We start from the raw sequence: 14,684 nt of genomic DNA on the forward strand, positions 1-14,684 counted from the left end.
CGAGAGACCCACTGGGGGAGACAGACAGGGAAACGGTTACTCTCAAGATTGTGAGTGGAGTGTTGTGACCGAGGTGCAGACGGAGGGCTAAGGGATCCCAGAATGGGAAAGCCAGGCCATGTGGCATTCAGGGAAGGCTTCCTGGAGGAGGTGATGTCCAAGATGGTTCCTGACAGGGGAGCAAGAGTCGGCCAAGGGAAGAAAGGAGGGAAGGACCTTCCAGGCAGCAACACACAGGTGCGAAGGCACGTTAAGTGTGGGCATGGGAAGGAACTGCAAGCTGGAGCAAAGGGGTGCCAGAGCAGGGGCTGGAGGGAAAGGAGATGAATTAAAAGGGAGGGGGGGACTTGGGCTTTGTTCTGTGGGGGGGGCCTCTTCACCCCTGAAGAACAGCTCGGTCTGTCCCTTACTGACAGGGAGACTGTGGCTGGGTTTCTTGCCACCGGGTTCTGGAAGAGCTGGAGAAGCCCGTGCTCTTGGGCTGTGTTTCAGCTCTGCCTTCCCTTGCTGGGTGACCGAAGTTGTTCACCGTCGCTCTCTGGACCCACCTACACAGAAGATGAGCAGGTCAGAAATTGGGGGCTGCTGCCAGCGCCGGGCATTTAGGGAACCCCGGCCCCTCAGCTGCTCTGGTGGAGAGATGCGGGGGCGGGTATCATGGCTCTGAAAACTCAGGGACCCTTCCGGACCCTCTCTGTGTTTGCCTCCTCAGTGTCTGGAGCTTGACATCATTTTAAAGACGCCCTCTTTATTTGAATTGACTTAGTCTCCATCATTAAATAATTCATGTTGATTTAGAAAGCTTTGTTTCCAATGGGAGCCACAAGACAGCAGAGTTAATATTAGAACGGGCCAGGAAGATAAGGGGAATGGGAGGACACTGGGAAAACACCCTTTTTAATAATTAACCCGCTACCCGCCATCTTCCCCTGCCTACTTCCTGTCCCCCACACCCTCCTCTTCTTTTTCTGTGTCCCCAGGGGTCATTACCATCCACTTCTGACGCTCACCATTCATTTGTTTAACCTGTTTACTATGGATTGACCGGCTCTCTCTGCCAGGACGCAGGCTCACCAAGGCAGGGCTGGTGTTCCCTTTCGCTGACCCATGAACCTTACTTGTCGAGCTCAGTGCTGGGCACCTAGTAGGTGTTCAGGAAATATTAATTGATCAAAACCTTGGCTTCCATTTCCTCCCTGATGTAGGTCCTCCAATTCCTTGCTTCTCAAATTTTCAGGCGGTTAGCAATTTCGAAGGCAGTATCGTCCTTAGGGCTCCGGCCCTGGGGCTGTAGAGGTGTTTGTCAACCCTGGGGTTCCTGCCAGTGGGAGGAGGGTGCAGTCTGCATGTGTGTGTGTGTGTGTGTGTGACTGTAACTGCAGAGTGTGTGACACTTTAGCATGTGTGTGTGTGTCTGTGTGTGTTAGTTTGGTGCTCACACCAATTCTGGGAGATTTGATTTTTATTATCCTCATTTCATAGATGAGGAACGAGAAATGCCGTTCATTCACTTACTCATTTATTAAAAACAAAACAAAGCAAAAAACAAACAAACAAACAAAAACCCTACCCTATGTTGAGGACCTGCCCTATATTAAGTGCTGGTCAGAGAGTTGAACCAGAGTCCCTGCGGGAGCACTAAGGACCTCGCCCAAGGCACACAGCGAGTGAGCTCTAGGGGTTCTGCTCCCAGTCCCTGACTCTTCCTGCTACAACCCAGCTCTGCACACGTACACGGGGGTCCCAGGATGTCCCGCTAAGCGGAATCCCCACAGACATGGCTTGGAAGGCACGGAAGCTGCAGACAGAAGGAGGACTCTGGGGTTAAGACACACAGCCAAGTCCAGAATCCCAGGGCTGGGCAGGACTTTGAGAGGTTCCCCTCTCCAGACTCAAAGTAAGAGGCTGCACAAAACACTCTGTTACCTTCTGTGCCTCAGTCTCCCTCGTGAATTCTGGTTCTGGTGGGAGACGGGGCCATTTTCCTCAACTACTTGGTGCTGCAAGCTGGACCCCGTATTGTAGAGTTCATGGCATTTGGGGAGCCCTTCAGTGCCTAGTGACCATCTTATTTATCATCACTTTCATGTTACAGATGAGGAAACTGAGATCCAGAGAGGTGAAGTATCAAGGGCCAAAATCACAGAGCTTGTTAATGGTAGGACTGTGACTGTTGCCTCCAAGTCTGCTGCTCTGGGATGCCATTATTCTTGAGATGTTCTGCAGGTGGAAAAATGCCTATCTCGACCTGGCCCAAGTCAAGGCATGGGCTTCCCGGACCACAGAGGGAATGCAGCCTGGCTGTTAACCTGGACCGGTAGGGGTGAGGGGTGTCCTGGAGTCTTTGCCTGGCTCTGCCCCTTCCCCTTCTTGCTCTCCTGGTCCTTTAGCTCCCTCCCTCTGCCCCCCAGGGTAGCAAATGCTCAGCTCCAAGTTGCTCCTGGCCTGATTGCATCTGGAAGCTGGAAACACAAGGCTAATTAATGCGTCTGCGACTCTAGGCTTGGCTGCTGGGGCTGGGTCCCCATGACCTCCCCGGAGCACTATGGGCTCTGTGAGCTGGCCCTCTGGTTTCTCCAGGCAGGCTCCCGGCAGATGCATATTTTAACAATGCACATCTGTTGGCCATATAATGTCTCATATTTGCCCTCCTCATTTGGTGCTTTGATGGAAGACCCCCACGGGTCTCCCTCTGTTCCAGCCAAAGTGTTTGCTTTGCAATTTTGCTGGAATGCCATCTGATTCTGCTCTCACATCTTCTGCAGGTTCTAATCAGGCTCTTACTTTATTTAATTAAAAATCTATCTCAGGCAAATACAGACTAAATTAGGAAGCTCTCTCATTCCTGGAACACAGGGAAGGCAGCCCCTCCCTTGGGGAACTGGCTGGGATATTTTCCCAGGCTGAGATGTCACAGCAAAACAGATGGGGTCTTGTTTGGGAAGCTGGCTGCCTGGGGCAGCAACGCCCCTCTTCGCTCTGTTGCTCTGTCTGTGCAGCACAGTGAGCAGACCAGAGCTCCCTTTCCAGAAGGCTGGGTCAGCTTCTGCATGCAGGGCCTCTCTCCAGGGCAGTAGGTGGGGCTGTGCACCATAAAGAAACTCCGTTGGGCTGGGTGCCTCTGGCAAAGGCCGGCTGGACCCATGAAGGTGGGGGTGGATACCTGCTGGACCAGCTCAGGGGGTGGGACCAGGGTGATCAGGAGGGGCTGGAGGCAGAGTCTGGACCAGCTCTTTCTTGCCTGGGGTCCTTTCTTGCCTAGTTTGTTAGGAAGAGTAGGGTTGGTGGAGACTTTAGGAAAGGCTGCTGGACAAATGCCTTCTCAGGCTCCTTTTCCAGCTCTCAGGAATCCCAAAGCCTAGCTGCCAGGGTCCCCTGGAAGCTCCTCCTTCCCCCTGTTCAACTGCCTTCCAGACTTGTAAAGCATATTCCCCACGCCAACCGGCTCTGCGCCAGGTCTGGACATAGGAGACGGAGATGGCGGAGACTTTGAGATGTGACCCAACACGAAACTGAGTCTGTCCAGGTAAGACTCTGTGACCCTCCTCTCTGCAGCCCGGCCCTTAAGCAACTAGACCAAGCAGACTGTGGTGGCATTTAGGGATGCAGACAGCACTGGTCTGGAGTAGGAAATCTGGGGTCTATTTTGAGTGGTCATTAAGCCGTGAGTGGCTTTGCTCTCAGAGTCTCAATTTCCTCATCTGTACAACATTTGGACTAATTTGAGCTTGGTGATCTCCGTGAGAGGGGAGAGGAGGCAGGCTGTGAATGGTTGGGTGCTGCAGGCAGAGCTCAGACAGCAAGCAGGATGAGAACTTGACAACGAGCTGCGTGTGCATCTAGTCTCGGTCCTGTGTGAAGTTAGGAGAGGGCAGTGCTTAGGTCCCTCTCAACTTAGCATTCTTTGGTACCCTCTACAGTGGGAGCAAGGCAGCAGAAGGTGGATTATTCTGAGGATGGGGAACGGGTTCATCTCTGGAGATGCCCAAATCAGTTCCAGCATTGCACAATACTCAAAAATCAGAAAAATTTTAGACGCTAAATCCTCCTGCGCTTCTCCACACCTCTGCACCGCGATGTACCCCCATTCCCGTTCTAGCCACCATCTCAGGAGACGTGAAGAGTCTGCCTCTCCCTTTCCTATCCCTGATTCCTCTTCTGTGGGCCATTCTGGACTGAGCTGTCCCAGCGTATTTACCCCGCCGGACCTGGTTGCTTTTCTCTTTCCTTCATCACAGGCTAGAGGAGACCCTGGGGTCAGGGGGAGGTTCTGGAGTCGGCCCAGAGTTAAGTCTCAAGAATCCAAGCCCCGAGCTTGGTAAGTGGTCCGCCTAGGCTTCCTGCCGTGCTTGGCATAACGTGCCCATGTGTTGCTGTCTCCATCTGAAGATAACCTGACATGCTCTTAAATATTTCATCAGGAGCAGCCACGTGCCTTATCCTCCAGGCAAGGAGGCAGGACCCCAGCTGCTGACCCTGTGGTCGGAGCCTCACAGCAGCTGCCAAGAGGCAGGCAGGTTCCCCTCTCTGCTGCCTGGGTCCTGTCCTTTGCGGGACTGGTGGAGCCTCACCCAGGAGGCAGTGCGCTGGTACCAGAGCCCTAGCTGGGAGAACCCCGGGGCCGGGCCGTTGGCATCTCTGAGGCTCAGTTTCTCATCCAGGCCAACAATCCCTGTCCCACTGTCTTGTGTCCAAATAGCCGGGATAGCATAAGCGGAAGGGCTTTGAGAGGGTTTCTACAGTACACGCACATGTCTGCTCTTATGCCTTCTGTGTACGGCCGGTTCTCAGGGGCCTGGTCCGCAGAAGCAGCTGGCTGGAGGGGAGCTGACAGGGCATGACCTCAAAGTTGGAAGGAGGTCCTTTAAGAGGAGCCGAGCTCACTCCCTCGTCCTCAGGTGGGTCTGCCTGAGCAGAGGAGTGGAGACCTCTCAGCGAGGGTGTCTTAGGGCCACTGGGCCCCTGCGAAGCCAAGAGGAAGAAAGGCCAAGGGGGCAAAGGTCTGGTTTGGCATAAGGGCTTAAAATGAATTTTCCTAGGAATGATGTAGGCAGTCAGCTCTCCAGCGGACAGCAGGGGCTCCCAGGGAACGGCCCATGGGGAAGGAACAGGTGCAGCGGTGGTCCCTAGGGGTGCTGAAATCATGCTTTGTTAGCACCTAGTTGGAGACAGAATGGACTCGAGGATGTGTCATAGTCTCCTCCGTATCTCCACTGCCTAGCACCTGTGCAGAACATGCTTCCTCATGGAATCAATAGGCATTCAGAGCCCCTTTTAGCACCTTAAGCTGGAGTCAAACCGGCTGGGGTTGGGCAGGGTCACAGGTTGCTTAGCAGTGCCCTCTGATTCCCAGGGCAGGAACTTTCACTTTCCCCTTTTAGCAGGGGAAGTGGGTCCTGATGCAGTGGGGCAGCAGCCGCCAGAGCCCCGTGTGGTAACCCCTTTGGGCTTCGTCCAGTGTGGAGGCCCTTCTGGAAGCGAGCGCACAGTGTTTCCCGGAGCATCCTCACCCCTGCCTCCCCGCCCCGCGCGGCAACAGCTCTTACCCAGGACGGTGAGGCGTGCGGGGCGAGACCGTATGGCGGCCTGGATGGCCTGGCACTCGTACACAGCGTCATCTTGGAGCTCTGCCCGCAGGATCTTCAGGTGATGCTCTCCGGACAGGTGGTTCCCTACCACCAGGTACTGTGGGTAGCCTGTGGACACAGTGCGCATGTCACGGGGGCGGGGCCGGGGCCGTGGGGCGTTCCTGCCAAACAGGCACCACGTTGGGACTCGCGAGCTGGGGCTGGGCTTGGAGGCTGGCATGGCAGGTGACTGCTCAGGGCCCTGACCTCGGCGTGAGGAGCACAGGAAAAGAGCTTTCCCTGGGTATTGGGCAGCGTGTGTGTGCGTGTAGGTTTAGGGATATTGGAGAGCCTATGATGGGAGAGGACGGAGAGAGCAGAGATGGAAATGCTGTGTGGGCAGACACAGGAGGGCGGGTAGTCTGGTAAGCAGTGTGCTCAGCGCTGTGGTTTACCAAGCAGACATGCATTTTGATAAGGAGACACACAGAGAGACAGAGAGACCCAGGCTGCAGTTCTCAGCAGACAGAGTAAGAAAGAGACAGGAGAAAACAGAAATCTCTGGAAAAGAAGCAAGAGTGACTTTGGCAGGGGGGGGGGGGGTTTAGTTCAGGATGGGCAGGAAGTAGAAATCGAGGCAAACCTGAACAGTGCCTGGCTTCCTCTGGCCACCTTGAACCCTAAGGGGCCCTATTCTGGTCACTCTTCCTCCCCACCTCAGACCCCAGGGCCTGATTAAGCACTTACTGTGAGGAACTCAGGACACTTAGGAATGTGGGGGCCCTTATACTACTGGTGATGAATAATGGATAAATAAAAATATGAAAATTATAAATCATTAATCAGCTTTCCTCCTGCTGTGAAGGGTGAATGTAAATGCTGACAGAAGTCGTGGCTGGCCAGGCTGGGCAGATCCCCTGTCCTGGCCCTTGGGCCCAAGACCGCCTTAGTCTCTTCCAGAAGGATCTCTTTCCCATCGTCCCCTTACCTGAGCTCTGTCTCCTCTCCTCCCCACCGTCCACCAGCCTCTTACAGGGACCTTCCTCCCTGTTCTCTTCCCTTCTCTCCTCAGAGGCTCACCCACCCTTCAGCAGCTACAAACATCTCCTCTTTCTAAAAGACCTTCACCAGGACAGTGTGAGTTCTCAGAAATGTGCTGTAGGAAGAAGGGGTTGGTCTAGATTTTTAGAGCGAAGTCTAGGGCTTAAGCCAGTGAGAAAGAGAGAGAGAGAGACAGAAACAGAGAGACAGAGGGACATGGAGTAGCTCTCCAAATGCTTCCCGTCTTTAAGTGCAGGTTAGATGTGTTCAAGGAGTACCCAAGGACAGAGCTAGCACCAGTGACAGAATTAATGTGGGGAAATACTTTAGAATATTCTTAATATAATTTGAAAGGTCCAGCAGGGATAGGTTGCCAGAGGTGGTAGTGAGATCCCCATCAGTAGCTGCATGCAAGCACAGTCAGGGACACAGCAGAGCAGCTTTCTATCCTAGATGGAATATTGGAGCTCTAAGCTCCCTCACATCGTAAGCTAAGGGTCTTGCAGCGGTGGAGCAGGAGTCCCCACAGGTGAGCTGAACAGGGGCCACTGGCACCCATCCCTTGTCCAGAAGACAGCTGTGATCCTTCCCAGTATGCAGTATGGGGGCTTCCTGTGCAGCTGAGCCCTTCAGGCTCATGTCTTCATGGCTAGCATCGTCCCCATCGTGTAGTCAAACGGCCCCGCCTGGCACAGCTGTTCTGGCCCGGCCTAAGGCGCTCACAAGGCAGACGGCTGTACCCCCGAGAGCACCACCTCCCCTCCAGCCCGCCCTTCCTGTCCTCTGCTGGGCTTTGGGAAGAATCCCAGGTAAGTTAAGTTGGCTCTCCCCAGGGCCAGGACGAGGGGCTGGAAACGGGTTCCTGCCCAGCCCTCTCCCCGCTGCTGCCCTCAATGCAGCTGGCTGTCCGCCCCCAGCCCTTCCAGCCCAGCCTCTGGATCCCGCTGTCCTTGATTAGTCCCTGGTCTCCTGCAGGCATCTTGGCTGAAGCTTGTATTTTTGTTGTCTTGCAAGCTATCAGCAGCAGGAATTTTGCTCTCATGAGCTGCTGAAAACATCAATGATGGGTTTGTTTGTATTTGCCTAATTAGGCAACGAGCTGCAGTGCTGTCCCATGGACTGGCAGGATCTTTGGAAAACGCAGGCCCAGAGGCATTGATTCTGAGCAAGTTCTAGCTCCTTCCATAGGATCATGACTCTCTTTAGCTATGCTCAGAGGATGCAAAATTATTGGGAGTCTGGGTTCTACAGTCTCGGTGCCTGGGTTCAAATGCCCATTCTGTCACTTCCTAGCTCTGTTGTCTTGGGCATGTTACTTGAATTTATTCATGCGTCAATCTCCTCATCAGCAAAATGTGGACAATACCAGTATCTTATAGAGTCACAGTGAAGATTAAGTGGGATCACCCATGTTAAGTGAGTGGCAGAGAGTAGAGTCTGTAAATGCTGGTTTAAAGAAACATGACGGTGAGATGGCATAGCCAAAAGGGTCCCTGTCTTTAGCGGCGAGAACATGCAGGGTGCCAGGATTTTGGGGTGTTAGGATCCCTAACAGAATTCTTCCCTCCCCTAGGGTCTCACACATTGGGATTGGGTGTATGTTTAAATCAATTTCTTTCTCAACTGTGACTCCATTTACCTGTCAAATAAAGGGGGGAATCCTCTTTTCTCCCTGTGGATCATTGTAATTTATGACATAATGTCTGAGAATCATTTGGGCTTCTCAGAAGAAGAATGTTCTATCAATCTGAGGGGTATGCATTTATAAATCATTTCCTTTGAAAGTGTTTTCCAGCCTTGGTGAACAGAAAGACAGGTGGGTAGGTCTTCAGTGAGGGCATGATTCCTGTCAGCTGAGCCGTGTCACACAGAAAAGGATAAAGGTAAAACAAAAGAGGATAGAACTGTGCAGGTTGAAGTCTTACAATTCTGAGCCTCAGTTTCCCCATGGGGAAACCTGTGCCGTTAGCGAGTGCTGTGCGAACACCTGCTGAGTGAAATCGGGACCTTTTCCTGTTTCTTGTTAGGCAAGCAAACAGTATTTATGGAGCATGTGAGTTTCTGTCATTATCTTCCTGACGCTTTTTTGGGGATCGGTGATCAAATAGAAAACACTTTCCTAGGAATTTGAGTTCTGTGGCTTTGCAAGGAGACAGACAACCTTCTTTATATAAATGAGGTCAAGTCAGAGAGTAAACAGACCCCAATTCATCAGAACCCCGTTGTCCCTCAGTACTTAGCAGGACCCAATCCTGACTCCAGAAAGCCATTCATGGAATTGGATGCCACAGGGTCAGTTATCCGTGTGGTGATGCACATCCGTGGTGACCTGGGACTTCCTCTTGGCCACCAACCCAGAAAAGACCCCAGTCCCTGCCTGGAGGCTGCAAACCACTGACCAGGAACCCAGAGCACCTCCTTAGCTAGCAATGATCCTGGTCCAAGCTCAAAGCCACGCAGAGCTTGAGTGATGCTCTTTTGGGAGGGTGAGATCATTCCCCCAGTTTCTCTAGGGTAAGGAAGTTCAGAGCCCCTGAAATTGGCTGGTTCCCATAATACTTAAATTTTATGGCAGCACAGTATATTTTGGAGATATTATTGTGTATTTTATCCATGCTCAGCGGGGCTGGAGCACTCAAACCCGGTGATGCTATTGACCATGGCTATAATGTTTCAATATACATTTTTGGCAAGACATAACTCACATTTTAAAATATTAATTTCCCAACCATCATGTTCCTGAGTGCACTTTGATTTTTATTTTCCTGCAGCTGTACACCACGAGAGAAGCAAAGCGACTTCTCAGTTGAATACATACATATATATATTTTTTCTCCTCTTCTACCCTCGGCCATTCCCAATGGCCGGGACACCTGGATCCTTTGTTCCGAATTTTCCAGGTTATGCTAAGCCTCGCGAGCAGTCACATGCCTACCTCCCCACGGGAGAGTAATATTTGCTGATGGGTGAGTGACCGGGTGGCTCAGTCTATTCTTTTGTCTCCCAGGAGGAAAGGATGGATCGGAAAGACATCTGTATGAGCTTAAGGGCTGACATGCACCACGGTTAACGGATGAAAGGACGTGTCGCCAACTGGGGGAGCTTAGCTGCAAGTGACGGGAGCCTACTGGGACATCCTTGCTCAAAACCAGCCTGGGTGGGCTCCTTTTCTTTTCTTTCTTCCCATGGTAACCCGTAAAACCAACTTGGTTCCTCTGTGAGTGTTCAATTTCCTTGGCTCCCTTTAGTGGATGGAAACCCGGGGAGAACCAGGTGAGGACTTAAGTGGGGGATACATTCTGGACCAAGAAAAGGGAACATGTTGCTTCTAGGCATCTGACTTTATCTGAAATGTGTTTGACTTTTTTGAAGAGATCCCTCAGGGCCACCCTGTTCGGGTTTGGCCACCAGATTTGAGGGTTTACAGATAATTCATTACCAGTGGTCGGAAGGGCTCTCAAAGTCCTATGGGTCCTGGACCCAGAGCTTTCCCACCCTGGCTCTGCCCGAGGGGGGATGCACAATGAAATCTGGAGATTTAATCTCCAAATGCCCATGAAGGTGAGGTTCCTGAGGAGGCCACAGGTCTGGGGGTACTCACTTGAGAGGTCCCTGCCCACACCCAGAGCCAAGCCGTCTTTGATCCACAGGACAAAGCCATCGTATTCGGGGATGGCACACAGCAGAGTCACTGGCTGGCCCGACACCACGGCCTGGTCCTGGGGTTGCTGGCTGAAGGAGTACACTTGGCCTGGGAAGGAAATAAGCACAGCAGTCAGTTACCTGCAGGGAGCAGTGTCTGGAGGCTTCCCCAATTAAGAAGCAGAGCAGAGGCTGGCCCAGGGGAGAAGCACCCCCAATGCCCCCCCCCCCCCCCCCGCCGCCTCTGCATCTTACTTCCTGCCTGGGGCCCAGCAACAGCTTCCTAGCTGCCCCCAGCTTAATTCCCTGCTTCTGCAGCTGGCTTGAAGCCGCCAGTCATCAGTCCTTAGTACAGACACACACACACACACTGTGACCCAGCCTCCTCCAGCCCCCAAAGAGGCCGAGCCAGCCACCCTTGGGACTAGCTCTGCCACTTTCCACTGGGCTAACTCTTACTTGCTGCTGCTGGCTTGCCCCTCCTCCCACTACAGAGCAGAAGCAGGAGGGAACCCTCCAGCAGCAGGCATCCTCTGGGGGTGAGCCTCAAGAAGGCAAGTTGGGCATGGGGAGTAGAGCGCTTTGGTTAAAAACCCAAGAATCCAGGGAAAACATTATTGTTTCAGTAGTTCCCAGGCTGATATAGCGTGGCCCAGCACATGCAGATAGCGTGGCCCAGCACGTGCAGGGGTACCTGCTTTGCCTTTTTTTCTGGTGGCAGCCCCAGCTCCGGCTTCCCTACCACCTGGGAGAAGGTCACGGGTGTGACCCCAAGCTCTCCCATGCACCCCTGGGAGCGAGACTGCCCCGAGCCATCCAAGCCAGCCAAACACACCCCCCAGTATGTATCACGTCCCAGCCGCTGTTCTAAGATTTAAAATATTAGCTCATTAACCTTTTCACCCTCATAACAACCTATGAGGTAGGTACTGTTTTAATCCCCACTTTCTGGAGGAGGAAATGGGGCCCAAGGAAGTGGCAAATACTAAGAGGGGCTGTGCTTGGTCGTGACTGAGCCAGTCTTGCGTATGCACTACCTTTAGCTTTGCAGTGGTCGTAACCCCAGGACCTTACCCAGTCCAGTTTGCAGGGGCTTGGATGTTCTCTAAATTATCCCCAAAGTGTTTAGTGGCAAGACAAGGGCTAGAAATATAAGACTTTCTGGCTCTATTGACTTTATTTTCCCCTACTGAGTTGTGCAGTGCCCAGATCCCCTCCACTGGTCCTGGAGGGGAAGCTGAGGAATGGGCTGGGGTGATCCGTGGTCCCTGGGAAGCCGCAGGTGCACAGACAAGAGGACACTGACATTTACCCCCCGACCTATAGCAAAAACTGCTTCACGTGCCCTCCCTTCTGTAACCTGTTTACATGTCAGGGCAGAAATAGCTGCTGTTACAGCAAGGAAAACAGGATCAGAGAGGCAAAGCAACCAATGCAAGATCACACAGCTAATGAGTGGTGGAGCTGGGGTCTGACCAGGCAGCGGGGGGTAAGGGGGGTTTCTCTGTGACTTCCAAGCCCACTTCTTTCCCACACCCTGCCCAGCAGGTAAAGACACACAGCCCAGGAAGGGGGTCCTGGTGGACAGACTGCTGCCCCGGCCTCTTCTTCCCGCAACATGGGAGAGTCAGGGACGGCCACAGAGGTCCTGGAAACTAGCTGTTGCCCATCCAGGGGACACAATGGCCCAGGCTCAGACTTGGGTAAGACCATGGGTAAGGCCATGCTCTCAGCAGCAGGTGGCCCTAAGAAGGGAGTGATGGACATATAAAGAAGCCGAGGGAAGCAGGCCAGAATGGTAGGCCCGGTTGTGGGGCTCCCCAGGAGCAGACGTGGGGGGCGCCTCAGAGAGCCTGTGGTAGGTGGGAAGGTAGCCACGGTTGCAACCTGATGAGATTTTGGCTGGGTCTCTGAGGGGTCTCATTAAAAATCAAATTGGCCCTGAATTGTGGGAGTAACACTTTTTATTCTGATTCGAGCTTTACAAATTAGATTTCATAGGACATTTTAATCAGCTATGTGTGGTGGGTTAATTTATTTATTTTTTTCCTCTCAGGCTCTTCGAGTTCTCTGTTGTAATTAGACTGTTTCTGGCACCAAAACAAGAGAGGGAGAAGGAGGAGGAGGAGAGAGAAGGGAAAGGAAAAGTGGGTGGGGGGGAGTTCTGGAGAAGGAGCCAGAGGATGGAGGGACGTGAGGAGGGTGCCGGAGAGGCTGGAAGAAGGGGCCGGGAAGGGAGAGGAAGGGGGGGAGGGAGAAAGCTGTGGGGGGCACTCCTTTCTGAGGCTCTTTTCTCCTGGCTCAATGATGATTTCACAACTCCTTCTTTTATCTCAAAATCTTCCTTGCAAGAAGGACAGTGTCAAGACAGCCGCAATGGCTGCCAAAGATTGTGTTATCAGAGAGAATTAGCAGGTTGTCAGCTGTAATGAGAAGGCCGGAAGCCAGTGGTGTGGACCCTGATGCAGGAGGTGTTCCCTCCTCCGCCCACCCCCAGTACCGCTTCCTCAGATGTGGGTGAGGGTAACAGAAAGCTGAGGTACAGGGGGCATCCCGAGGGGTTGCGGGTGTGTTGGTGGGTGGGTGGGGGGGTGAGCCCTGGTTGGTGCAGGAAAGCCGAGATCCGCTGTGGAGGTGGACGCAGAGAGCTCACTTGCTCACTCTGGACCGTGTCTCAGAGCCAGGCATTGGGGCAACCATGAGATTCCCCCAGTAAGCCCTGACCCCACAGAGAGCAGCCTGAAGGGACAGGGGAGGGGGACGGGGTGTGGAGAGGGGGAGGATGATCTGATCCATCCCAGCAGGCTTGAAAGAGCTTTCGGGTCCCACATTGGGTGTGTTTGGACCCCTTCGGGCTTTTCTATGGAAAGAATGTCTCTTGGGTTGGGGTGGGAGTTGGTGGGAGCAGAGAGAGATAACAGTGGACAGTCTCAACAAAACCACCCAAAAGACATTCCCCATTTTCTGGGAGGAGGGGATGATGGGTGCTCTGACAATTTCTTTTTCAATCTGATTTTAATTTCTGTGCATTAAATACATGCCACTAGAAATACTCTCTCTTTCAAATCCATGAAACGCTTTTTCAAATAGAATCACAAGCTGAGGGTCACTGTCTAGAGTCGATCAAAGTCACGCTGCTGTGGGAGGAGGGGGTGGAGGGTTGGGCACGCTGTCTTTTCACCCAGAGGACACACCTTGAGTCTTCTCCTTTAGGATTCAGAGGCCCTAGGAACACAGCGTGCATCCGTGGGTGTAGTTTCCTGGCCAGAAAATGCTCTTCATCTGTTCCCTCACAGCTGGTTTCTTTCCCCTGTCTTTCCTGCTCCCAGGAAGTGAACGGTGAGGGAGCCCAGGATCTTTTCTAGAACCTCCTAGGCCATATAGTAGGTAGACAGGGAGCTCCTTGAGAACATTGTTGACTGCAACCTGCCATGAGGCAGGCCTTGCCCTGTGCTGTGGGGAACAGATGGATATGATGTGGTCCTTCCCTCCAGGAGCGAACGTCTGTACAACCACACACCCACACAACTCTTCTCGGGACACAGAGTGTGTGCTGTGCCCACTCGCACACCTTGAGCCGTCCATCCCAATTTCTCCGCTTCAGTTTCCCATTGTGCCCACTGACATTCTCCTGCTGCAAAGCCTGGCAGTCAGTGCGACCTCCCTTTCCTGCTTTATTCTCAATCTGTCTCCATCACCAAGTGTGGCCCAGCCCCTCCTCCACAGCACCTCTCAGACCCACCCTTTCCTCTCCATTCCTACCTCTGCAACCCAAAGTCTGAGCCCTCCCCACCTCCGCCTAGGTTCTTTCGACAGCCTGCGAATGCCTTTGGGTCCAACCCTGACTCTTCCTCCTAAACCACCACTTTCCTCGTGCACTCTCTCCCTTTGCAAGGGATGCGTAGTCCATGGCTCTCCACTGTCTGCAAGACAGCATCTGATGAACTTCTCCAAAATTGGACAGCCTTCTCCCTGGGGTGCTCAGCAGCCATTCCCTCGTGTTACCTGTTCCACGTCACTGACATCCCACCATAGTGGAATCGCTCCCTAACCAGCCCCGACCTCACTGAATGCCAAGTTGTCCTCCAAGGGCTTTGCCTGTGCCTCTAGACACATCCAGTCACCAAGGGGTGACTGACTTCTCTCTTCTCCCCTCCTCCCCACTTTTCTCCTTATCATCCCCCCCTTCATTTCTTCAAACCTTTATTGAGCATTTACTATATATCAGATGCCAAAGGAACAAAGGTAAGTGAGAAATGGAGGGTAAACTCAGGGCAGGAACCACAGCTGTCTTTTTCGTCTTATATTCTTGGCACCTGATCTAATGCATACGCACTAAATAAACTTGACTTGTGACCTTGTGACTGAATAAACTTGACTTGTGACCTTGTGACCTTGTGACTGAATAAACTTGACTTGTGACCTACTCTGTTT

At 52.8% G+C, this 14,684-nt stretch overlaps 1 protein-coding gene and 1 long non-coding RNA gene across 7 annotated transcripts in view; one reads left to right on the plus strand and one right to left on the minus strand.

Annotated features, from left to right (window-relative positions):
* Window positions 1–14,684, minus strand: part of KIRREL3 (kirre like nephrin family adhesion molecule 3) — a 548,210-nt gene that overhangs the window by 87,866 nt on the left and 445,660 nt on the right. For all 5 annotated transcript variants that reach the window (XM_059184492.1, XM_059184482.1, XM_059184500.1 and 2 more), the window contains exons 4-5: window positions 10,210–10,359; window positions 5,547–5,696 (exon numbers count right to left, since the gene is read on the minus strand). In XM_059184492.1, coding sequence (XP_059040475.1) covers window positions 5,547–5,696; window positions 10,210–10,359 — 300 coding nt within the window. The remainder of the gene's footprint in view (window positions 1–5,546; window positions 5,697–10,209; window positions 10,360–14,684) is intronic.
* The window catches only part of LOC131838459 (uncharacterized), a 35,786-nt gene continuing 24,400 nt past the window's right edge, over window positions 3,299–14,684 (plus strand). For both annotated transcript variants that reach the window (XR_009356606.1, XR_009356605.1), the window contains exon 1: window positions 3,299–3,526. This is a non-coding gene — a long non-coding RNA (uncharacterized LOC131838459). The remainder of the gene's footprint in view (window positions 3,527–14,684) is intronic.

This window comes from Mustela lutreola, chromosome 1, assembly GCF_030435805.1.
Source record: "Mustela lutreola isolate mMusLut2 chromosome 1, mMusLut2.pri, whole genome shotgun sequence".
In the NCBI taxonomy this organism is placed as follows: Eukaryota; Metazoa; Chordata; class Mammalia; order Carnivora; family Mustelidae; genus Mustela; species Mustela lutreola.